The sequence below is a fragment of the Portunus trituberculatus genome, chromosome 1 (genome assembly GCF_017591435.1).
Source record: "Portunus trituberculatus isolate SZX2019 chromosome 1, ASM1759143v1, whole genome shotgun sequence".
Taxonomy (NCBI): Eukaryota; Metazoa; Arthropoda; class Malacostraca; order Decapoda; family Portunidae; genus Portunus; species Portunus trituberculatus.
Window position 1 is genome coordinate 951,337 of NC_059255.1, and position 27,726 is coordinate 979,062.

The 27,726-nt window shown below is 39.0% G+C and overlaps 1 protein-coding gene across 2 annotated transcripts in view; it reads left to right on the plus strand.

Moving 5' to 3' along the window:
- The window catches only part of LOC123507346, a 170,850-nt gene extending 150,148 nt beyond the window's left edge, over positions 1-20,702 (plus strand). For both annotated transcript variants that reach the window (XM_045260159.1, XM_045260231.1), the window contains 2 exons: positions 1,964-2,128; positions 20,567-20,702. In XM_045260159.1, coding sequence (XP_045116094.1) covers positions 1,964-2,100 — 137 coding nt within the window. In that variant the 3' untranslated portion in view covers positions 2,101-2,128; positions 20,567-20,702. The remainder of the gene's footprint in view (positions 1-1,963; positions 2,129-20,566) is intronic.
- The last annotated feature ends 7,024 nt before the right edge of the window (positions 20,703-27,726 follow it).

Consider the following 27,726-nt stretch of genomic DNA (forward strand, 5'->3'; position numbering starts at 1 on the left):
TCATAAACTTAACACTCACTGCGTCAATGCCTTCACCATTCACACCACAGTCAGTCACCATCTTCCTCTGAGCTTTACCACTTTATTTCCACTGATCAAAAATAACCGAATGAAGGACTTTTCCATCTTGGTGAATTGAAGAGATTCCGTCTGTACTCAGTGCTGGCAGGCTGCAAATGAGGCACGAGAAGAGCGGAGCTCCACCTATTCCAGCTGCGGAACTCTTTGGCACGCAGTTTGAAATTGCGTCTCGCTCAGTTTGAAAATGCGGTTGGGCCAAATCGCGTTTAAGCCCGATCGCGCAAATAAATTAATTATATTATTTTTCCAGCCACTTTATAACAAAACACGTAAATCAAACGCATAAATCAAGAGTTACTTGTAGTCTTAAAACTAATAGAGATATTGTGGTCATATCAGTAACTTTAGATTTGAGATATGAGGCGTTTTCTGTTGAGCTGTGCATATCATGATGTTTGTAGGCTATATAATTCTGTTCAATCCTGTACAGCCAAGGTCATTTATTATCTCATATACCAGCTTGCAGTTCAGCTCAGTGAGGTGTCTTTCCTTCCTAGCATCATCTACCAAGTGACATGGTGTTACTCATGTGTCACTGTCACCGCACGTGGAACACATGACAGTGATAGAGGCATCAAAGCTGTTATTTGTTGCCTCCATTGTCTTGATACCCCAGCATATGGTACATGTTCTTGATACCAGACTTTCAAGTTGTGACCAGAAAGAATGAATTTTCCTCATCTTCACAAAGGAAGAATCTTGCTTTTCAAAAGATGAAAATGTATATCTATCCTTGTTGTTTCTTGTGACTCAGTTACTCTTGTGATGGTGAAGCTGACTGCTGTAAGGCTGAGGAACAGGCATAGGTGGTGGTGATGGAAAGGACACTTGTGTGACCGATCAGGTCATGAGTTGGTGGCAGATGTCACTGTGCTGAGCGACTGAGATTTTTGCCCTTTTCTTCTTTCCTTCTTCTCTGATTCAGCTTCTTCATCCTTTCTTTCTGGTTGGTCTTCAGCTTTGATTGACAACCCATGACTTTCAGTGTTCTAAGGTGCAGGAAAATGTGGAAAATTAAAAGATGATTAACTACAGCGCTACATGTCTACCTTCTAAGACGTCCGGCAAGACACTGCCTGTGACTGTCTACCTCAGAGGCTACCACAAGATACACATTTCCTGCTCTGTCCTGATGTTACCATATGAAGGTCTAATATAAATACACACCTAGAAAATAAAAAAGAATGCTATAAAATCATAAGCAACGAAAGTCATATTCCTACCACTTGGCAGAGCATTAAAAGAGATCTTTAAAGTGCTTAAATAATGGCAATTTAAACATATAAGGAATTAAGATAGAACTTACCATTTCAAGAGTAACAGCAGTATTAATAACTCAATTTTAGGTTTTCAGAAAATCACATTTTTTTTGCTATTGCTTCCCACATATTACATTGTTTATCTTATGCATGCATATTTAATGGTGCTGAAGGACTTAATCACTGTATGGGCTAATGTATCCTTGTAGTTGAACTGGAGGCACCATCAAGATAACATGATGAGAGTCCATAGCAGTGAAACCTGTTGTGTGCCTGATTTCATGGTTATCTTTTAAGTTTTAGTTTCCTTACATTTGTTGCTGCCTATGCATTTTCTCATGATACCTTGCATGTATGGTACATAAAATGTTATTTTGCTTTTTTTTTAGCCCATACTTGATATCAACTACACAGACAAAAACATGTTAGCAGTGTTTCATTACTTCATCATTAAATACGCTATCTGAAGATGGTGGTGTGTCTTTAAGAAAACTTGCAGTTTTAACATATACTATAGTTTGAAAAAAACTGTTATGGGTATTATTGCATTAATGCTTCACATTTGAATTCTTCCTAGCTATGTTACATATTTCTGTGTTACTATGAAGTGTTTGTGATGACAGGATACTCCGTGTGCAGCAAGCAGAGTGAAGGGAGAGAAGAGAAGAAAGAAGAGGAAGGAGATAAAAGGAAGGAGCATCATGTGGAAGAAGTGATTAAGCTGCTCTATCCCTCCACCATGGTCATTCTATCATGGTAAAATTTCTTGAGGAAACTGTTTTGGAAAAGTAAGTTTACCACATTTATGATTCACTCTATCAATGTATACATGTTGTTCATAATTGAGAATTGGTGTACTCTACTTGCCTGTTTGTGTGCTAGCATCATGCCAATGTTATTATTACATTGACGACGGGAAAAGCCTTGACAGACAATTAAGTTGCATGTAAGCATGAAGCTCAGGTGATTGAGCCTTATCTTTGTCAACATTCACATCGTCTTTCAAAACACTGGTCATGTTTTCTGGTTTTTCTATGCTTTACCTTGAGGTTATGTTGAAGTTGAAGTTCAAGTTCAACAAATTTATTCCAAAATAATGCATTGTGTGTGTGTGTGTGTGTGTGTGTGTGTGTGTGTGTGTATTTACCTAATTGTATTTACCTAATTGTAACATACGGAAAAGAGCTATGCTCGTGTTGTCCCGTCTCCATATCTATTAATGTCCAGCTTTTCTTAAAATCATGAATATTCCTTGCGTTGACCACTTCCACGTCTAAACTATTCCATGCTTCCACCCTTCTATGAGGGAAGCTATATTTTTCACATCTCTCCTATAAGTGGCCATTTTAGTTTTTCCCATGCCCTCTCGACATTCTTTCATTCCACATACACAGATCTTCCCTATCCATTTTTCCATGCCAATCATCACTCTGTATATTGCTATCAGGTCTCCCTTTCTCTTCTGTTTTCCAGGGTCGGAAGTTGCATTCTTTTCAGTCTGTCTTCATAAGTCAAATCTCTTAAGTCAGGCACCATTTTGTTGCAGCCCTCTGTACTTTCTCTAGTTTCCTTATGTGTTTCTTTAAGTTCGAGCCCACTGTATTGTTGCATATTCAAGCCTCGGTCTTATCATTGCAGTAATTATTTTCTTCATCATTTCTTCATCTAAATATACGAACGCCACTCTTATGTTCCTCAATAAGTTCAATACTTCTCCAATTATTTTGTTTATATGTCTCTCTGGCGATAGGTCATTGGTAATTGTCACCCCAAGGTCTTTTTCTTCATGACTGGTTTTATGTCTTCATTTCCTATCTTGTACATACTCCTGATTCTTCTTTCACTCTTGCCAAACTCTATTTTCTTGCATTTTGTCGTGTTGAACTCCATTTGCCATGTACAGCTCCATTTCCATATTCTGTCCAAGTCTTCCTGGAGTAGTTCGCAATCTTTGTCACATCTCACTTTTCTTAACAATTTTGCATCGTCTGCAAATAGGCTCACATAACTGGACACCCCATCCACCATGTCATTTATGTAGACCGCGAACATTACTGGTGCCAACACTGATCCCTGTGGAACTCCACTCTCCACCAAGCCCCATTCTGATGGTCTGTCCTTAATTATTGTTCTCATTTCTCTTCCTACCAAAAGTCTTCCATCCATTTTAGTAAACTGCCATGCACTCCTCCTACCATTTCAAGTTTCCAGATCAGTCTCTGGTGTGGTACCTTATCAAAGGCCTTTTTAAATCCAGATATATTCCATCAGCCCAACCATCTCTTTCCTGTATTACATCTATCACCCTCGAATAGTAACATATCAGGTTTGTCGTGCATGAACGCCCTTTTCTAAAACCAAATTGACACTCACAAAGTATGTCATTTTTCTCCAAGAAGTCTGTCCATCTATTCTTCACCACCCTCTCACACATCTTAGCTACCACACTTGTAAGTGACACTGGTCTATAGTTCAATGGGTCTCTCTTGTTACCTGATTTATAGATTGGGACAATGTTAGCTCTTTTCCAGTCTTGGGGCACTACACCTTCCCTTAATGAGGCATCAATTACTTCACAAACTTTTTCTGCCAGTTGCTCCTGCATTCTCTTAAAATCCATCCTGATACCCCATCAGGTCCCACAGCTTTTCTCACTTCTAAACTCCCCATCATGTTCTTGATCTCCTCCACAGTTACTTGAAACTCCTTCATAATCCCTTTCTGTTCCATTACCAGTGGTTTGTCAAAAGCAGTCTCCTTTGTGAATACCTTCCGAAAGCATCCATTCATAGCCTCTGCCATTTCCTGGGATCTTCACTGCATACTCCATTTACTTCTAAACTTTCAATACTTTCTCTATTTTTGATGTTGTTGTTCACATGTCTGTAAAAAGCCTTGGTTGGTCTTTACATTTATCAATTATATCCTTTTCTTGTTTCTTTCTTTCTTCTCTTCTAATCAACACATATTCATTTCTTGCTCTTTTGTAACTTTCCCACTGCTTAATCCGTCTTTTCCTTCTCCACCTCTTCCATGCATCCTCTTTTCTTGTTCTAGCCTTTTCACATCTATCGTTAAACCAGTCCTGCTTTCCAACTTCTCTATGTTGTCTTATTGGTACAAATTTTTCTCACCTTCTTTGTATATTTTTATAAATTCCTTCCACTTTTCATTTGCTCCTTAGCACTCTTGAATTTCATCCAATTTGTCTCTTGAAAGAATTTCTTTAGGTTTCCAAAATCTGTCTTGGCATAATTCCATCTTCCCACTTTATATTCTTCATTTCTTCTAGATTTCTCTTCGTCTATCACCTTGAACTCCAAAACTGCATGATCACTCTTTGCTAAAGGGCACTCCACCCTCATCTCCTCAATGACCATTGGCTCTGTACTAAAGACCAAGTCCAGTCTTGACGATGCTCCTCTCCTCCAAACCTAGTATCTTCTTTGACCCACTGAGTTAACACATTTTCCATTGCCAGTGTCAATAGTGTATTTCCCATGTTGTCTCTGATCCTTCCATTGACCAGTCCTCCCAACACACCTCTTTACAATTAAAATCTCCCATCATTATAGTTCGTTCACAGCCACCCAACATTTCTTCCAGACATGTTCCTGTATCACTTATCATTTCTTCATATTCCTGTACTGACCATGCATTTGTCTTAGGTGGTACGTACACCACTATGTAGTGCCTCTTTTTCCTTCATTAGTTTCTGCTCTGATCTTTAGCACTTCTGCCTTTCCCATACCTTTTTTCACTTGATCCACCTTTATATCTTTTTTAACCAGCAACATCACTCCTCCTCCCATCTTACCTACTCTATTTCTTTTCCAAACATTATATTTCCTTCTCCAACCATCATCAGGTCTTCTCCTCTCTCAGTTTTGTTTCAGTAAGACCCACAATATCTGGGTTCTTGTCCCTCAAGTAATCGTTGAGTTCTAAAATCCCGATATCACTCCATTTATGTTGGAATACATTACATTTCGCTCATATGTAAGTTTCTTTAGTCCTTTCTTGCTGTACTTTTCTGGGTTATGAACCACTTCCTCAGTCTCATATCCAAGATTCTCCAGAAAAACTCTTTCTTCTCCTCTTCTGTCCTCTCTTCATTTTTTTCAAAGCCTCCTTTCTCAACTCATTTAACATTTCTCTTTCCTTTTCACCGAGATCTCTTCTCAACCAAATCTTCCTTGTTGTTTCCTGCTGGGCTAGCCTCCATGACTTCTCCACCAATTCATCTACATCCTTTTGTGACTTAAGTTTGATTCTTATTGGCCTCATACCTTCTCTTGTGAACTTTCCAATTCTATGGAAGTCCTCTATTTCTTGTACTAGGTCTTTTCCTCCTCCTGCACCACATTAATGATATTATTTATCACCTTTTTATGTTTTTCTCTCTCCATTTTACTCGGTGTCTTATCCTCCTCCACACCAAATATCACCACACATCTCTTTTGTCTACAGTTTCCTCACCAATGTCTCATTTGACTTAATAACCTTCACCACTTTCTCAGCTATCTTCTCTTCTATGATCTGTTGATCTATAATTTCAGCAAGGCCCAAAGTTTTCTCCCAGACTCTTTGATTTCCTTTTCCAGACTTGCAACTTTGTAATTTACCTCCTTTCTTTCCACTTCCTGACTTTTTTCCATTCAGCCTGCTTCTCCATCACTTTTCCTAGAGATTCTCCACATTTTCGCAATTCACTTTAATTAGCTTAACTTCCTCTTTCAGTGCTTCATTTTCCTTCTTCATATCGGCACAGTCTTTCTTTACATTGTCATAACTCGTTTCCAGGCCCCATACTTTTCAAACAGTTTTTCAATTTTACCTTCTAACTCCAGAATTTTCTTCACATAAGCGCTCTTCTCCATTATTCCTTGAAACCCTGTGAAGTCTGATTCATCTTTCGAGTTCACGGCCGCCATGTTGCGCAGATGTAAACAAACCAGCTGATGGCTCAAACGCAGGCTACAGTTTATATTTACCTTCACTGGACATTATTTTGCTAATCAACAGTTAACATGACTATATGGAGACGGGACAAACATTACCAGCTCCTTTCCCACCTTGGTTACTCTTAGGCAATGGTAACTGTAGAATTAGAGATGATTGCTCTGGAGCTCAGCGACCACCTCCGCCATCGACGATGTCCCGTGTGTGTGTGTGTGTGTGTGTGTGTGTGTGTGTGTGTGTGTGTGTGTATTTACCTATTTGTGTATTACATGGTCCGAGCTAAGCTCTCTGTGTCCTGTCTCCTTGTCCATTCCTGTCATATCTCTCTTTCATCTGATTGACACACACCGCGTCAACGATATCACTGCTCAGTTTATTCCACTTATCAATGCTACGATGCGGGAAACTGTATTTTCTCACGTCATTTAGACAGATGTCTTTTATTAGCTTTTTTCCATGTCCTCGGAGATGATTATTTGTGGTCACCTTTATCAACTCTCTGTCCAGTATGTCAGTCTTGTTCACCAATTTATACATAGTTATCATATCTCCTCTTGTTCTTCTCTCTTCTAATGTGGTCAGCCCCAGCTTCCTCAGTCTTTCCTCATGGTCTAACTCCCTGAGTCCTGGTACCATCCTTGTTGCCAGCCTCTGTACCCTTTCCACCTTCTTCACATTTTTCTTCATATGCAGTGACCAGACACATGCTGCATATTCTAACTGGGGTCTTATTAAGGTACATAATATCTTCTTCATTATTCCTTCATCTAGGTAGTGGAATGCAAGGCCAATATTTTGAAGCATGTTGTATGTTTTCCAAAAAATCTTGTTAATGTGTTTCTCCAGTGACAAGGTGTTTTGCACGGTTACTCCTAAGTCTTTCTCCTCATTGGTCTCTTTAATTTTCTCATCACCCAGCCTGTAATCCCTGTTTGGTCTGTATCTACTTCTTCCCATTTTCATAACATGGGTCTTGTCTATATTAAATTCCATCTGCCACTCCTTACTCCATTCATATATTTTATCAAGATCTTCCTGTAACTTGTTACAATCTTCCACATTCTTTACTCTCCTCATAATTTTAGTATCATCCGCAAACATGTTCATGTAACTGTCAATTCCTACTGGCATATCATTAACATAAATCAAAAGCATTCGTGTGCATGAATGTGTGTGTTGCTATGAGATGTGGGAGCAGCCCATTTTCTCCACACACTGAGTACGCTGCAAAAAGGATTATGGTATTGGAAATACTTGTAACACCTAAGTGCTGAGTTTACATATTAAAGGCTGAATTAAATAGTACTTAAGCTAACATCATAATGTAATGACTCAACATACAAATCCAGGTCGCTATCTGTCAAGTGTCCAAGCTCACTTGAGGTTGGATGCTGCCTTACAATACAACATTCATCTTGGAAGACACACTAGTATTTTTCAGAGTATTTTTTTTAGGAAAAAAAGTGCGTCCTGTAAGCCGTAAAATACGGTATATATATATATATATATATATATATATATATATATATATATATATATATATATATATATATATATATATATATATATATATATATATATATATATATATATATATATATATATATATATATATATATATATATATATATATATATACACACACACACACACACACACAGACTGAAAAGAATGCAACTTCCAACCCTGGAAAACAGAAGAGAAAGGGGAGACCTGATAGCAATATACAGAGTGATGATTGGCATGGAAAAATGGATAGGGAAGATCTGTGTATGTGGAATGGAAGAATGTCGAGAGGGCATGGGAAAAAACTAAAATGGCCACTTATAGGAGAGATGTGAAAAAATATAGCTTCCCTCATAGAAGGGTGGAAGCATGGAATAGTTTAGACGTGGAAGTGGTCAACGCAAGGAATATTCATGATTTTAAGAAAAAGCTGGACATTAATAGATATGGAGACGGGACAACACGAGCATAGCTCTTTTCCCGTATGTTACAATTAGGTAAATACAATTAGGTAAATACACACACACACACACACACACACACACACACACACACACACACACACAGGCAACCCCTACTTAACGTAGATTTACACAACGAACATCTCCGTTTACTACCATCTGCTCTTTTAACGAACACCAAACTCACTTTAACAAAATTTTATCCAGGTAATTTTTTCCAAGTTTGAAAGCCCTGCTGTATCATGCAAGCCGACAGGCTTTTGAATACACCAGCGCCTCTCGTGGACAAAATGCGCACCACTCTCTCCCCTAGTTCAAACCAATAACAGCGTCAGCAGCAGCTCGTCTTCCCTTGATCAACATGCCACCAAAACGCCCTGCAGCTCCAGAAAGTCTCTTACTCTCGAAGCAAAGCTGGATGTTATTCACGGACACGAGAGAGCCGAGAAAACTAACAGCCCTGCTTGCCACCACGGCTTGAGTCCATCTACTATCTACTATTTTCAATTCAGATCAACATGCCACCAACTCATGACTCTGCAATGGACAAAATGCAAAGCCTTGTAGAAATGTGGTACATAAGTTTTGTATGCAGTACAATGATGCACCCTTTGTTTACATTCCACAGGTTGCTTGTCTTTTCTGTTCTATGAATTAAGATCAACAACATTATAAAGTTACTTATATACATACATTAGTGTATATTATAATGACTTAGTCTTAAATTAAACTGCCTAAATGTTTAAGTTCTTAATTTTTACTTTTATTAAACCTTTCAATGTACTATGATGGACTCTCGCTTTGTTTACTCTCAATTGAAGTTCAAGTCAGGGGTCAAACTTGTTAAAATTGGTTCACTAAACGAAAATTCGCTTAACAAACAGTTTTTAGGAACGTAACCCGTTCATTAAGTGGGTTTGCCTGTACAGTAATACTCTGCTTAACGAACAGGATAGGGGGTGTCAACGCTGTTCATAGAGCGAAAATTCGTTAAGTGGACGCAATTTTCCCATAGGAAATAATGGAAATAGGGGGGATGCATTCTGGGCTGGTCCCCAACATACCACATGGGTTGGAAAAAAATTATATATATATATATATATATATATATATATATATATATATATATATATATATATATATATATATATATATATATATATACATTTGGCAGCATATTGGGCCACCGGTTTACCACTACTTTTATGATGTCATAAGAGTCATTGCAAGTTAGAGGAGCTACATACAAATTCTCTCACATTCTCGCATTTATGTTCACAAAACAACATTTCTATTAGCTTTTTACAAACCTTGCCCCAAAGAAAGCATTGTTTTGTAATGCATAAAGTGAAATCTTACATAGAATACCAAAAAAAAAAAAAGCAGAGATGAAATGAGCCACAGACGAAGCGGGAGACTCATCTCTGCTTTATTTTTTGGTATTCCATGTAAGATTTCACTTTCTGCATTACAAAACAATCCTTTCTTGGGGCAAGGTTTGTAAAAAGCTAATAGAAATGTTGTTTTGTGAACATAAAAGCATATATAAGACAGTAACACAACCTCCAGAGGTGGTGTTCCCAGCAACCTGAAAGCAACCTTGTTGCCGTCCCTCCAAGCATTCATGGATACCATTTCGCTGGAAGAGGTTGCTCTGACGTTGTTAAAAAATCTTGGATCCAGCTCCAGGAGCGCTAGAGACAGAGGCGGGGAGCCAGCCAATCACAGCAAAACTACTGCGTTCGGTCCGTCAACCGACAAATTCAAACCCAGAATATTCGCTAAAACTGATGTGGTTGTACATTATGCGGATTTTTGGTCTAACTTTATATAGTACGTTAAACCGGAATTCGTTAAACAAATATTCGTTAAGCGGAGTATTACTGTATATATATATATATATATATATATATATATATATATATATATATATATATATATATATATATGTAAATATGTGAGTATTGAGTGGTAGGAAAACACAAGTTGAGACAAGGTACTTTAAAGAAAGAAAATAAAGTACCTTGTCTCAACTTGTGTTTTCTTACCACTCAATACTCACATTTGTCTTCATCTCAACACACATGTTTATACACTTAACCCTCGGCTATCGCATCCAGTTGTGGCCGAAATAGCCGTGCCATAGCCGAAAACGCGAGTCGAATTGAACAACCAATGGTGGAAATTGTTATTGGTGCCGCAACCACAGATTTTACTCCTAATATCCCTCATTTTTACTTTTCTTTTAATTACTGTATAATCCATTGGTACCAATTAAAACATGTCAAGGTTATAACAGTAATAATGATAATAATAAGAGTAATAATAATAATAGTAATAATAATATTAATAATAATAATATTAATAATAATGATAACGATAATTATTATTAGTAGTATTAGTATTATTATTACTATTATTTTTATTATTAATATTATTATTATTATTATTATTACTATTATTATTATTATTATTATTATTATAACATCATCATCACCACCACCACCATCAATAATTATTGCTTTATTTCACAATCTGCATGGCTCCTGACATTCATATTTAGAGCATGATGTTTAGAGCAGATGAACCATCTCTCTACTCAAAAGATGATGCTGAAGACCCATAAGTAAATTATTTTGAAATCACATCATTGGTGGTCTGTTCCTTGTCTCAGTTTGTGATAAAAAGCAAAGATAGAATTTAGAACCACAGGCTAAATTGCAATCTGACAGCTGTATTGAATTTTCCATATCCATCATGTTTGCTCCTGAAATGATGGTGGATGAATAGTGTTATGTTCTGTGCTCATGAGGAGGTGCTTGGGGGTAGATAAAGATGGTCCAGACTACAGTGTCACCATATCAACTTGGGATGACATAATTAATAGTAACCTTGTTATGGTACCTGTTACTGGTACGTCATGGCTGGGCACGCGATAGCAGGCATCTGAGGTCGCGATAATGAAATTTTAGCACATTTTCATGGGTGCGTGATAGCAATAAAATGCAATAGCTGAAGTCGTGATAGCCAAAGGTTGACTGTATATATATATATATATATATATATATATATATATATATATATATATATATATATATATATATATATATATATATATTACTGAATAAATTTTGCATCCAAAATATTTGAAAATCCAACTTATGGTAATTAATGTGCAAAAGTTATCATAATACAATCAAGAAAGGCTGAATAACCTTATTTTCCTTGGAGAAAATCCTCATATGTAATCTGTTCTTCAGAACGAAGCAACTATTGCTAGTGCTCTATGTCTAGAACTTATAAAAGATATTATGCAAAAGCTCATTTACTTCTTCCAGTGCATTGGCTTTAAAGCCAAATGAATGAAGCATTTCAAAGGGTTCTCTATAGTGGATTTTACTGTCTTGTTTGCACCACACTCTGGGTTCAACACATCCATTCTATTCTTGATAATGTAGAGATCCTTGAGTTCTTGAGTAACGATAGCACCAACATTTTATCTTCAATATCCTGCAGTAATAAAATTTCTTTTTAATAAATTCATCACCACAACTAAAATTAACAGTCAAAATATCACACAAGGCATACAAAATAAGAATGGTATTATGTTATACAATATAGAGTAGGTGCCAGTATACAAGTGACAGAATAGGAAAAAAAAAATTACATTAAACCAGTACACAGGCATATAGTGTGGATAACTTTAGTTTCTTGATGGGGCGAATTTGGTATCTTGATCAAAATTTCAGTTCTCATAGGTACCTAATAAATGTATCTGGAAGTATGACTGGTAATAATCTAAATTAGAATAGGTTAAGTGTGGTTAGATAGGTGTTTGTCCAGAAGTACATCCTTAGTCTCACACCAAAGAACAACACTTCTACATTAAGTACTTCATATGTATACAACATACTGTTATATTGCTTTACTGTCACAACTCACAGAGGATTGGTTTGGTTAGGTAAGTCCTGCTTGAGCAGTGGACACAGGATACTAGATTGGGATAGGATTGGTTTGGTTAGGTAGGTCCTACTGGAGCAATGAACACAGTGGCAGTAAGGGGAATTATTTATTTATTTATTTATTTATTTATTTATTTATTTTTTTTTTTTATTGGGTAAGAATACCCAGGGATTAGTATGACTGGTGAAATCCCATCTGTTTGGTTAGCTTAGCTTAGGTTTGGTTAAGCTAACTTAGGTTAGGTTAGATTAAGTTAGGCTACCTTAGGTTTAGTGTAAGGATAGGTTTGATTGGGTTAAGTTTTGGTTTTGGTGTGATTAAGTTAGCTTCAGTGTGGTTAGTTTAGATTAGCTTAAGTTAATCTAGGCTTCATTTTTTTATTATATACCATGTGTGTAATCAAATAGAGAGAGGGAGAGAGAGAAAAAATTGGCCCAGAAATAGTCAGTGCCCTGGATTTAGTTGGCTAAGGTTAACTCTATAATTCCAGAAATGGTTAATAGCACATTAATTCAAGATACACCAAAGTCTACCACACTGAAATAATTTTGTCCACCATGTAGAATGAGACTGGTGTACTTATGGATATTTATCAAATTTTAACAACTTGGCAAACTTATCCTAATGTTTTGCAATATTCAGTAAAATTACTTACACACTTATTCTAAGAGTTTTCTTCTATGGTATTTCTATCACAACAGATCCTATAATTAACCTATTGTGGTCAGCACCATTAACCCCATGGCCTAACTATGCTAGCTGTATGTCTAAGAACAAAATTCAAATTACGTACCTTTTATCAGTAAAATGAAATTTTGTGGTCCTTTTGAGCCGTGGAGGGACACTTCTTGTACGTGAGGACTAGCAGGCATGTCAGTTTATTGCCGTCTTCTTGAGGAAGGCACAGACAATGTTAATAACAGAGAAGGGATGAACTCTGGCAGGATATCCATTCAAATGCTGTCACCTTGGCCAGTGAGCACTGCGGACTAATGCCAACCCAATACCAATGACTTTATCATGCTGTATTGTGACAATGATGTAATGATACAAACATTTTGTTAGAGGGTATAACAATGCATTGCACTCATTACGTAAATATGTAACCATAAAATTTTTTTATATGATGTTAAGAGAGAACTACCGTATTTGACAGCATATAGGATGCACTAGCATATAAGACGCACCCCACATTTTAGCAGGTCAGATTCAGGAAAAAAAGTTTTTTGTGTCTTTAAGCATATATTCTTGATAGCAGTCTCACAGCACATTTCAAGCATGCAAAGCATCACAACAGCAATAAAGATTGAACATGAAAATAAAGCCTTTTTTCCTGAACTTCTCTCATTTATCACTCACGTCTTTATGTCAACCTCTAGTTCTGGCCAATGTGGGGCTGGACAATGAAGTCTATGGTTACCTTTCTTTGCACTTTTCAGTTGTTCTTGCTGTCACCAGACACGTATAATTTTTTCTGTAGGCGGTGGCCCAAAAGCCCTTGCTGCTGCTCTATTCCCATTCTCCTTGGCATATTCTACAACTCTTAATTTGTAAGAAATCGTGTAGCTCAGTCTTTTCCCAGCTACTGCCATGATGATGGGGAGGGTGTTCCAATGTTACCAAAAAATCAAAACAATTCACACCCTTACCAGCAGTGATACCAAATCCCCTATGGTCATGAACAGTATATAGGGTAAATGGAATAAGCATTGAATAGATTGGTAATAGATGTAATCGCATAAGGAGACTCATCCACGGTTGAGATGCCCAGAGAGGAACAATGAGCCACCCCTTCACTTTCTCTACCTTCATTTTCTGAAGACATCTAGTGATGAGAGAAAAGAGGGGAAAATATAAATCAAGTCAAATTTAGCCCAATTTAGGGTAAAAGCATCAATGTGTGCAGCCTCTGGGTCTGGATGCCAGGAACAAAAATAGTCCAACTGCTTATTAATTCTAGATGCAAATAAGTCAATGGAAGGAGTCCCAAAGATTAAGCACAACTTGCTAAAAATCTTAGAATTAAGCTGCCATTCATGCCGATCATTAAAGTTCTGTGATGCTGCATCTGCTAATACATTATTCCTACCCGGAATGTGAGCACAAGTAAGCCAGATCCCATTTGCAATACACCAGTTCCAAATATCAATGCAAATCACATTACACATAATAGACTTAGTTCCACCCATCTCATTAACATAGCTACTTGCAGTGGTGTTATCGCACAACACTTTGACATGGCAGCCCTTTAGGAAGTGTGCAAAGGATTGTAGGGTGAACAGGATGGCCTTAAGTTCTCAGGCATTAATGTGTAATCGTTGTTCCTCAGGCGTCCATTTTCCATTGGTAGAGTGTTCTAGAAAGCAACCACCCCAGCCTAAATCAGAAGCATCCATAAAGATCTCAACATTTGCAGCTTCCCGGAAAATTTTTGTCCTGAGTACCTATTTCAGCAATCCACCAGTTCAGCTCATGTTTCATTGCATCCGAAATCACCATCCATTTGTCAAAATCTCCTTTTTGTGATTTTAATGCCTTAATTTTTTCCCTTTCTAATGTCCTATAATGAAGTTTGCCCAATTCCACTGCTGGGATAGCAGCCACCAGTAGCCGAATTACACGTGCTACCTCTCTGATTTTCACTTTGGTCTTACTTACCAAAGAAGAGCAATGTCTCACTATCTTTTCTACTCTGCGAGGGGGAAGGGTGACGTTCATGGCCACTGAATCTATGATGTTACCAAGATACTCAATACATGTGGTAGGTACCATGACAGAGTTATCCACATTAATGCAGAAACCAACCGATTGGAGGAGCTCCACTGTGTCTTTCAAACAAGCATAACACCCCTCTACAGATTTACTACACATAAGCATGTCATCAATAAAAGAAGTGATGGTGTGGCCTTTGGACCGCAATGCTGAAAAAACTGGCTTCATAAGTTTAGTAAAAATACGAGGACCCTCTGAAACGCCATTATCCAGACAAGTGAAATGATAAATTTTACCTGACCATTTGAAGCAAAGATATCTTTGTTGTTCTTCAGCAATTTATACTGAGTAATAGGCATGCGTAAGGTTTACTGAAGCCACAAGATCATCTCTACTAACTAACCTGATCGCCTCTTCAAAATTTTCCATTTTAAAATGTTTGTATGCCATGAATTTGTTCAATTTTTCCAAATTGATCACCAGTCTGTAACCCCGACCCGTTTGCTTCCTCAAGAAAACGGGTGAAATAATCTGGTGATCCTGTCTGTGAGTCTCTTTGATAACCTTTAGACTTAACAACTTCTCAATCTCCATACTCAAGATAACTTTCTCCTCCTCCCCAAATCTGTATTCTACTTCCTCAGAGAATAAATGTCCTATTTTATCTTCATCTATCTCAAGATGATAATGTTGAACAGTGTCTAGGATGAAGGGGTCACTGGTAAGTTTACACCACTCGTCAGCAAACTTGTGAAGCTGCCCAGCTTCAAATTCCTGTCTTATCTGGATTACTGCTGGGGGTTGTTGAGTCCCCGGCCTTTCCAGTTTTTTTAAGATGAGTGTCCCCTTGGAGAAAAGGATCGCTGGTCCCCTCTGGTGCAAGCTTTGCATTGCCCGTAACGTTTAAACCGTGAAGACAGGCCCTGGAAACCAGACTTGCCAAAGAAGCTCTGTTGCCTGGTTCCACCAAACTTCCCGAAACTTGGTGACCAATAATGGAAAGGCTTTTTGTTGGAGATTTTGTTCTTCAGCCTCTCAGCTTCATCAATCTGCTTGGCAGCCTGCTAAAGATCGTCCCCAAATAATAAACCCGTCATGGGTGCCTTATCATAACACAAGTGTGAGTACTTTTGATTAATCTTACACTTGATGATGTGCCGCCTGGTTAGGTTAGTGCGGAGGTAGGCATTCCCCAGTAATACCAAAGTGCCATTGAGCATAGCTACCTCCTGACCAATAACAGGGTTCCTGTCCTCCAAGGCCAACTTATCCAGCACAGATAGAGACTTAACGAGGATAGTGGTGGCTTTGATAATATCCTTACCTACCTCTTTGAGTCTGAAATCAGACTTCTTTGCCTCTGTGGACAGAGCATCCAACACCTGTGTGTTGCACTCCACTGGAATCAGCCCCAGGCAATTGCTAGGCCGCTTGGTAACATCAGCATCTAAAACGTCTTTATAGTCTTCTTCCGTCATGCCGTGAGCAAACAGGTGGTACGCCATGGCAGCAACAGGCTCCTTAAGCTCCTCAGCACACTCAACCGTGGGACCAAAAGATTTTGCTGCCTGTAGCAAAATACTGCCTGTTTGAGCCTCTTCTTGAATTTCTCCTTTCTCAGCACTCACATCCTGTTTGGACTCAGAAAAACCTCTCACAGCATGGGGAGGAGGGGGAAGCAGAGCGAGCATGTCCCCCGCCTGAGTCTTTACCAGAGCCAAAACCAGAAAAAGAAGGGCCAGGTTCCGAACTCACATGAGCACTATCACTCACCATGTTCTTATCACACTTAAGTTTGTTCACATCCTCCTGAAGGGCAGCAAAAGCCTCCAAAATCTGGGATAAAGGACCAACCCCCAACAGCAGGGTCAGTGGCGGCCGCGGGGACAGCCCTCTTATGTGAACTGCCATTGGCCACGCTCTTGGATCCTGATGAAAGCCTCCGGTCATTCTTCCACTTGGAAGAATAGTGGCCCCTAGTCTTGCTACGATCAGTAGAAGGGGAAGAGTCAGATGATGACATGTTGGCAACCAGCTGAACTGCAATAAACAATGTAAATCCAAGCTAACTCACCCAGCCAAGAACCTTACCAACGGGGGGGCCAAACTCGCTCTTAATACAGATAACGGGAAAAAACACGTCAAGTAATCATAAATAAGCCCGCTCTTATGTAGATAACGGGGAAAAACAGGCAAATAAACCATAAACGAACCCGCTTTTATTTCAGATAACATGAAAAAACATCAAGTAACTTTGATGACTTATCCAGCTTCACCAGAATCACGAGGCACAAATGCTGCAAATCTAGCTCACCATGCCTTACCAGACCCACTCCAGTCGTGGATAACGGTGAGACAAGTGGAAATAAAGTAAGGCAGCCCGCTCCAAACAAGGATAACGGGAAAATCAAGACGAATCGACGACACGTCTGCACCGTGCGCGAGCAGCGAAGCAACTGCTGGTGTGTGGCAACGTGGCGTATCTCATGTGGTGCTCCCTCTAGCAGTGATAGCAAATTACTAATGAAATACCTCGGTATTTCATTAGTAATTCACTATCACTCAGTGCCACCGAGTCGAGGTTATCCTCATGGCATGAGCGTATATGAATACTAAGATATGATATCCATTATAGCAGGCAATATAGGAGTGGAAACAAATATCATGGGGAAAGACAACACGCAGGCTAAAAGGGTCACAAGAAGAAAAAGAAGCGGCTGAGTTTCCGTGAGTCTCCCACTTTGTCTGTGGCCGATCTCATTTCTGCTTTATTTTTTTTGGTATTCCATGTAAGATTTCACTTTATGCATTACAAAACAATCCTTTCTTAGGGGCAAGGTTTGTAAAAAAGCTAATAGAAATGTTGTTTTGTGAACATAAATGCATATATAAGACAGTAACACCACCTCAAGAGATGGTGTTCCCAGCAACCTCAGAGCGACCTCATAGCAACCTTGTCAGCGTCCCTTCAAGTGTTCATGGATGCCATTTTGCAGCAGGAGATTGCTCTGGGAGCCAGCCAATCACAGCGAAGCTACCGTGTTCGGTCCTTCACCCGTCAAATTCAAACCCAGAAAATTCGCTAAAACGGATGTGGTTGCATGTTATGCGGACTTTTTGGTCTAATTATATATAGTATGTTAAACTGGAAATTCGTTGGACGAATGTTCGTTTAGCAGAGTATTACTGTACTGAACAAATGACCTAGCAGGAGGATCACAAATAAAGCAAGCTATATTAACTCCCAACTTCTTTCGAAGCCCTTCTATTTTTATCCCTTGCTCATCAATCACTTTAATATCTGAAACAAAGTCTCTCAAATACTCATCAATGTTTCCTGGTTTGTGATTCCCACAAAACAATCCAATAATGAAAGGGCTACTCTGAAGTGAGTTATTAATTCTTGCTAAAATTGGCCAGAATTATATATTGCACCTATTGGGATATCTGGATGATAATTTCTTAATACAGAAAGATGGCTGCTTAATGTTGTTTGTGGAATCTGATAGTTAACCGCCCCTTCTGCAAGTTTGGTACACAGCTGCTCTGAAACACTTTCATATTTGATATTGCTGCTTTCAGAGGTATCAGAAAGCAGAGAAGAATTACAATCTCTGTCCAGATATTGATCTTGTGATTGTGAGACAATATGGGTATTATTGATTTAGGCTCTCTCAAGCCCTACTTCAGAGGTTCCTGTAGCTAAATAATGTTCACAACTCAACACTTGACTTTGTGAACTGTGGACATATAACTCAGAGAACTGTTAGTTAGTCTCATACAAGTCAACATCTTGGTTTACTGAGGAATTTTTAAGGAAATCTAAATGTGCTGATATACGCAGTTTCATTTGCCTCCTTTTTGCCCAGTAAGATTGTTCAGCCATGTGTTGGCATCTACTTTGAACTTCTCTGTTATTAGGATGAAGACATGCTAAGCTTGACTTATAGCAGAATCAAAACTACTTGCCTTTTATTGAGATGGGAGGTTTCTTGAAGAGAGTTGATCCTATGCACTCCAACACCCTGCCAGCACCAGGTTGTTTTGAAGATGGGGTGTTGCAGCACTGTTGAAATTTTATATAATTTTCAACTGCAGATGCTGTACATTAACAATGTTTTAAGGAGTTTTGAGAGCATCTAAGCATAAAGTGACATTGTTGCAATCACTGCAAGTTTTTTACCCCCTTCATAGTCATTACAAACATTAAAAAGTCACTTTTTTATCTGGTATATTCATAATATCTTTGCATTCCACATGAATACATATCTCAAGAAAATTTGATGTCATTTACAAATAGAATTACATAATACCTTTGTTAGAAAACTTACAATATCATTTAAATTTTTTTTATACATTATTCTTCTATGGTGATGAAGTTAGTTTATTTTACATTTTTAATGTAATTCATGTAAGTTGGGATATTAATTCCTTTGATGTCTCACTAAACATACTCTGCTGAAAGTTTAAGTTCAGAGCGGCCAATCACAGGCACAACAGGATCATGGCTGCCCACGTTCAGCCATCCCTGGGCACTCTTCAGCTGATGGTGGGCTGCCGGTCATTGTTTGCTGGCATTACTGTAATAGTACTGAGATGCACAGCTATTCTCTTTGTTAATATAAGTTTTTACTGTGAAGCCAAGGACAGTGCCATTGCAGCACAACAGCCAGCTCATGTGCAGCACATCACCCTCAAGGGCCCAAGGGGTATATAAGGAGTGAGAGCAGTCAGCTTCAGGCAGAAATGAGGTGGCTCTCCTAACTGCTTCTCCTCTTCTATCTTCTATCCCTGCTGTGATGCTGCCCCAGTCCCCAGGCCCTTCTCTACTCTATCTTCTCTCCATGGGGTGACGCTGTCCCAGGCCCCAGATTAGGTTCCTCTTTTTCTCTCTCTCTGGCATCTTGCTCATCTAGTCCCTAGGGCCTGCAACTTTCTTTCCTCTGGTGCAGCACTGCATAGCCACCAGGTTCTTTCTTGTCTCCCTGCAGTTCATGAGTCGCCAGCCAAGCCCATCTGTCTGTCATTGTCTCTCACGCCTTGCCTGCGATCGCTGTCAGATGCCCACCTCCATCTTACCCCTCATGCCATCGCCAATAACTGAGAGAAGGCTCAATTCGCACCTCACCACACAGCAACCTGTCTCAACCTCCTTCTACCGACTCCAGGACAAGAGCCGCCCAGACATCACTCAGACATAGAGCCCAGTGCTGACCGGAGCAGACAAGACACCCACACCTGGCTGATCCCTCCCATCATCAGACCAGGCCAGCTGTCCACCTCCAATGATCGTCACCTAGCCCCCACAACCCCGACCCAGAGCCTGGCACTACCACCGTCAGACAAGCCGCCCACAGGCATCCGATTGCTCCTTACCATCCCTGAGGTGGGGATCCTCCTGGGTGTCTGGTGCCTGTTTAGTTTAGACCGATTTTTAAATAATAAATAAAAAGAAGAAAGGATTATTCTGTTTTATTGGCCCTCTGGGGAAGAACCACTTTGTCTCTTAACATTTACCTTACCTTTTGCTGCTTTGAAAATGTGTCTGAAATATGCATGCCTTTGCCTTTTAGCATACACTCCACACAGAGAAAGTGATTCAGTTACCCTTCTTGCCCCCAGCTACTTGGAAATACTTAGAGACATACTACTTGAAGTGTATGAGGAACTCAGCCAGACACTGCCCCCTCCACTGCAAGATATAGGAGATGATGAACTGCTGTCCATTCAAAGCAATTGGGTACCTTCATCTGTCAAATCAAAGGTCAGAAGACACCACTGTCTTGCATGTCACTACCAGACAGATAATTCCTAAAACATGTTATGTTCTTTGTTACTTTTATTCAGTGGCAAATATGTATGATGTTGAACTGGAGCACTGTCCACAGTTCATACACTATACTGTTTTATTGTTTTAGGAAATTAATTAAATAGGTGTCATGAAAAAGGATGAATAATATTGTAGCTGCAACTGTACATCAGTTAATAAAAAAAAAGTCAAAATCTTTAGAGATCCAACTCCCCTCAAGACTTCTGGCACCTAGTCAAAAAATATCTATGATTTTGCTTCTTCATCTTTTATCCTGATGGCACCTCATTTGTTTAGAGCTGAACTCTCTGCTAAAATCTTTGCTAAAAGCTCTATCCTAGATTCAGTGCTTGTCTCTTCCTCTCCTCAACCCTTTAATTACTTCATACTAACTATTGGCATGCTTTTCAATGATAATTTTCTATGCCTTCACTGACCTAAACCATCAGAAGCCTTATAGATCTTATGGGGTCTCTCCTATTGTCCTCCAAAACTGTACTTCCATGATTCCACCGTGCCTGGTCAAACTCTGTCTACCAATATCTATCTTTTGTTTTTGTTGGAAATTTGCCTACACTCGATATATTCTTAAAAAGGGATGACCCCTCTATTTTCTTGTTTTATTTTTTATTTATTTATTTATTTATTTATTTATTTTTTTTTTTTTGTCCCCTCAACAGGAAAACTTTTCAACATCTATCACTTCATATTCTTACTATATGATCATCAGTATAGTTTCTGTCAAGGCTGCTCTATAAGTGATGTGGCTTTCCTTATTGAGGCTTGGTCATCATTTTTCATTGATTTTGGTGAAACTTTTGCTGTTGCCATGGACATATCAGAAACTTCTGACAAAGAATGGCACAAACCTTTTAATTTCCAAACTGTCCTCTTATGGCCTTTACCTTTCTCTGCAATTAATCCATCTCATGTTTGCTTTTTGCCATCTATTGTTGCAGTGGTAGTCAGTCACTGTTCTTTTAAATCTATTAACAGTGATGTTCCTCAAGATTCTGTCGTGTCACCAAATTTCTTACTATTATTTATTAGTGATATAAGTAAACTCCTTGTTCTATCCACTCCTATTCTGATGATACCACCTTGCACTTTTCTCTGTCTTTTCATAGACAATCAACCCCTCAAGAAGTAAAAAGTTCATGCAGGGAAGCCACACAGTGTCCAACTACTGATCTCTCAAAAATTTGTGATTAGGGCACAGAAAATTTAGTAATGCTCAATGCCCTATAAACTCAATTTCTCCATGTATCAACTTGACATAACCTACCAGTGAATTGCCCCCTCTTCTTCACTGATACTCAACTCTCACTTTATTCTATACTGAACATCCTTGGTATGTCCTTTACTTGCAATCTAAACTGGAAATTTCACTTCTCATCCCTAGCTAAAATAGCTTTTTTGAAGTTGGACATTCTGAGTTATCTCCACTACTTTTTTCTCAACCTCTAACTGTTAACTTTGTACTGGGGCCATATCCATCCATGTATAGAGTATAGAGCAGTGGTTCCCAACCTTTTCTAGTTTGCGGCACCCTTGGCAAGCCTTTCAAAACTTCCCGGCACCCTTATAAGGAAATACATATTTAAAATCTCCGTTGTTTTTTTATTATATATATTTTTTTCATTTCGACATTTTGCATCGATGTAACAACACCTTATACATAGATATGAAAATTTTCTTTACACTGATCCTGCTATTACAAAAAATGGTATTATAATACAAATATGTAATTGTGACAAGTTTTACAGTAGTTGCACAATGTATTCAAGTAGTTACAGTGTTACACTATGATACAAGACATACACACAAATAGACAAGAGTGAACCATGCATGTATACTTAGTGTGAAACTTGCGATTGATGCTTGGAACACAATGATCACAAATTTACGACGTGTTTACATTTGGTATTACAGGAGAAAATTATTAAATTTTGCTTTTGGTGTTATAAAGCATAGAAATTCATTACTAATACTTCGTAATTAATTACTAAAAAAGAAAAAGATGAACAAACGACTCACGAACTCAGCTAGTTAGCAATACATACCAGGTATGTATTGCTAACGAGCTGAGGGAGGAGGATATGTCATACCTTCTGCTTCCTTTGCGTCACCAATCAGTACTGAGACATTCTGGGCTCTGGCCAGTGGTGACTCGCTGTGCGCCATGCCCTGTACGTGTGTCATACGCGTCAGTCTACAACCCTCACTCCCCTCCCTCCCTCCCACTCTCCCGCCAAGCTGTTCTCTCCAGTGTCCGTACAATTATTACACAGCAAAATCATATAATTAGTATTGTTCTCCTGGATTGTAATTTTCCATAAGTACAAATTATTATACAAATTCAATGAAAAGTAGCTAAGTTGAAAATTCGATCGCTAAATTGTGCAGCAGCAGCAGAAGCAGAGAGAGTGAAGTTAATGCAATTTTTTCCCCTGAATTTTGGCGGCACCCTCAAAAGATCTCACGGCACCCCTTGGTGCCACGGCACACCGGTTGGGAATCACTGGTATAGAGTATGCTGCCTTTTACACAGGGTAGAATTAAATTCTTTACATGTAATGAAATCCTCTTCCCATAACCAACTTCACTTTTTTTCTGCAATATTGCATCCCTTGCTATTTCTAACACTATTTTCATGGGAACTGTTCTGTTTTTGCTTACTGCATGCCTTTACTCTTGCAATCATGCTGCACACGATTTTTTCTTTCCCTCACCCCTCTTCTGTCCATCTCTAATGTAAGAGTTATCCATCATTCCCAGTTACTCATCCCTTTCTTTAGTAAACTCTGGAACTCCAAGCCTGCTTCTTTATTTCCATCTTCCTATGATGTGAAATCTTTCATGAGGGTTTCATTATATTCATCCTCTGGTTTTGACTAACACTTTTGAATAAGTTTTTACAATTTTTATTGCCTTTTGACAGTGGCACTCCTAAAGAAAAATAATATCATATTTGAATTTCTGGTCAGGCTTACATACTTTTACACTTTACTAAATCCATTTTTTTTTATTGATTTATTTTATTTATTCATTTTTTAAATCTAATGAACTCCACTTCCAATAACTGATTCTTCATCCTTTTTGTTCTTGCAACAATTTTGTATCCCTTGCTATCTTCTATCTATATTTTCATGGGAACTGGTCTTTTGATCTTGCTAACTGCATGCCTCCCCTTTTGCAACTTCGCTGCACAAGACTTTTTTTTTCTTTTTCTCACCCCATTTTTGTCCATCTGTCTAATGTAAGAGTTATCCAGTATTCTCCACTATTCATCCCTTTCTTTAGTGAAGTCTGGAATTCCCTTTCTGCTTCTTTGTTTCCATCTTCCTATGATGTGAGCTCTTTCAAAAGAGGAAGTTTTTATGACATTGGTTCTCTGGTTTTGACTAACATTTTTTTTACTTTTTTTTATTGTTTTTTTTATTGCCTTTGGACAGTGCCCCTCCTAAAGAAAAGATCATATTGTTTGAATTTTTGGTTAGGCTTACATACTCTCACACTTTACTGAAAGAGCCAAGATTTTTCCCTTACAAATGAAGAGAAGTTTATATCCACATATATGTAATATATGATTCATCACACAGGGAATCCCAACCCAATATAGTGAGAGTGCCACTGACTCAGACAAGAACCCTGGCTGTAGCCTCTCTAGGGGGGGTAGACAGCAGTATCTACATCCACGTCCATTTCTACAAGAGGCCAACAAACACAGCATTTTGGCACCAAAAGTTACAAGAGCCTTTAGCCGTACCATTAGTGAGCAGGTCAGATCCTCTGAGTGCCAGCCTGTCTCCTCTGGTCCTTTTGTACCTGCTGTAGGTAAGGAAACACATGTAACTTATACTCAACATTTACAGTCTTCCCTTGACATTCACAGTTTTAAAGATTCTATAATTCTGAACATCAATGGGGTAGAAAAAAAAGCTAAAAATGAGCTAAAGATTCAAATAGCAATGAATTTCCTTGAGTACTCCTGTTTCCAGCCATCGTCACTGTGTCACCAACGATGGGGGGTGGTAGCGAGTGATTTCACTGTGATTCCGCCACCTCTCCTGCAAGCCTTACTTTACTTCTATACCTCGGGTCTCTCACCATGTTACGGGGAGACAAATTGTGAATGAGAGTGGTATCAGAACAGGCGATAGCAGGAGAGAGAGAGATAGGATACAAGGGGCCCGTTTTCTCTCGCTCTAGCCAAGGCCGCTGAACCCGATCGGACACAAGGCCACATATACTGATGATACTACCTCATTCAACCTGTGATATTTTGGTAACCATGACATCTAGAGACTTCTGGTTTTTTGTTTTGCAAAGAGGAAGAGTTGCTTGTGGGCAGAAAACCATTTGTACTCACTGATTACGTGAATATAGGCTATTTTGTGTGTTTCTCGCCAAACTTTTACTATTGGGACCCATGATCTTGAGTTCACAAAACTTAATAAAATAAACACACTGCCAAGGAGCACAGACACAAACATGCACAAAGGATGAACAACGATACACAACGCAGGCTGAATGTTCGGGTTAGCCAGGTAGCCGAGCAATCGCTGTGCCACCTACCAATGGCTAATCATATCTTAACCCCAGTATGTTTGTGTGACTCCACGGGGAGTCATGCTGTTCCTCGTTTTGAAAAAACGCTCCATTTTTCCCGCATGCTCTGTTTTGAAAAAACGCGCCATTTTTCCCGCGTGCTTAGTTCCAAGGCCCATGTGTATGCGTCAGTCCATCATCAGATCTCATAGGGAGAGGAGGCACTCTGCGCTAGCATTGCTCCTTCATATATATGTATGTGCTGTGACACCAAGTGGAGTCACACCGTCCGTTTATGAAATAAAATAATTTTTTATCCTATGTAGGAAAAATAATGTTTATAGCCTACTAGAAGGGATTTACAGAGCCTAAAAGTCTACAGTGCATTGTAAATATGTTCAGTGATATTTGATAGTTTCCTGCTATAGTTGTTCTTTCAGTCAACATGCGTGTGTTTTTTTTTTTTTTTTTTTTTTTTTTTTTTTCTTCTATTGTCTTTCACAGGTAAATTTGACATGCCACGTCACCATGGACTCAGTGAGGCCCGTCTACAACAGCTGTTGGCTGAGAAGACAATAGGTGTAATTGGTGATATTACATTCATGGAAATATATGAAATAGCCACAGATGAGCCTGATGCCGAGTCACACACCTCACCACCTCCTCCACCCTACGTAAACCATGACAGTGCTTCACCATCCTCAACCTGCCATCCCTTATCAGAAGATGCATGTGGTACTGACATCGTGATTGATGTAGTACATTCTACAATGAAGACGTGTGACTCCAGTGAAATACCCGCAACAGCCTGAGGAGCAGAAAATCATTGAATGCAGAAAGGATATAAATCACCCTAGTTTGTCACCAATTGCAAAGGTACTGCCACCAGTTGTTGTTATAGGTCCCTCAGGCCTCTCCACCTCACGTGGCACTGCCAAGCGGAAATTACTGTCACTCATGTCAACACCGTTACCTACTAAACGACCTCGTGTAATGACACAGGATGACTCAGATCCCGATGACATCATTTCTGATGCAGACAATGGAGAACCAACTGAGTTTGACACAGATGACACTTCCTTCGACTCAAACTACGAACCACCACGTGCACTTGACATTGAAGATGAAGCAACCCGCATTGCCCATGAATTTTCAATCATTGACACTGAAGATGAAGCAACCTGTATTGCCCATGACTATTCAACCACTGACAACCAGGGTGGGGATGGTAATGCCACAACTACTGCAGTGAACATTGTTCAAGTGCCTGAAAGTGAACGTCGTGCTCGCGACAAAACTTACTGGTCGAGAACACCACCGCAAAGGCCAACATTGCTACACCCTTCAGCTTAATACACTTCTGGCCTTGCTACACCATCAGCCAGAGAAACAGTAACTCCACTAGATTTTTTGAGCTTTTCTTTGATGAAGACATGCTAAATGAAATCGTTCAGTACACTAACATCATGATAGAAAAGAACAAAACAGGCTTCACTAAAGATGAACAAACAGTAAGGCAGACATCAATTACTGAAATGAGAGCACTTATTGGTGTTCTTATTCAAACAGGAGCCAAACAAGATAATAATTGCACTGTTGAAGAAATGTTCAGTAATCAGCATGGAGCACCACTATACAGAGCTGCTATGAGTGAGAGACACTTCAACTTATTGTTGCATTGTATCTGCTTAGTGACATGGTGGAACGAGAAGCAAGGAAAGAGCTGATAAGTTTACACCTTTGAGAAGTTTGGGGAAAATTGTAAAAGACACTACTCCAGGAGACAAAATGACAGTAGATGAGCAGCAGTTAGGCTTTCGGGGCAATTGTCCTTTTAGAGTGTATATTCCCAACAAGCTTACAAAATATGGTATAAAGATAGTCATGGCATGTGATGCTGAAAATGCCTACATGTTGAATGCTGTAACATATGTGGGCAAAAATATAGCAGGACAACAAGGGCGACAAGGTAATATTGCAAAAAATCTAACTATGACATTGTTGGAGCCATACCTAGATGCTGCACGGAACGTGACACTGGACAACTGGTTCACGTCACTCCCTTTGCTCAACGAACTTTACCAATGTAACACTACGCTTGTTGGAACATTACGAAAGAAAGAATATGTGCCAGATTGGATGCTTGCCAAGAAGAAAGACTGCTCAGTCAACACCAGTGCCATCTTATTCCTGGACAATGCCACTCTGCTTTCATACAAAGCGAAAATGAACAAAACTGTATTGCTGCTCTCATCATACCACCAGAAGCAAAAAGTGGGTAGCAATGGAAAACCAGAAATGATCAACTTCTATAACAAAACCAAAGGTGTTGATACACTTGACCAAATGGGTGCCAGGTACTCAACTAGCCATAAGACAAGAAGATGGCCATTGTGCATGTTTTATGGCCTCATAAACGTTG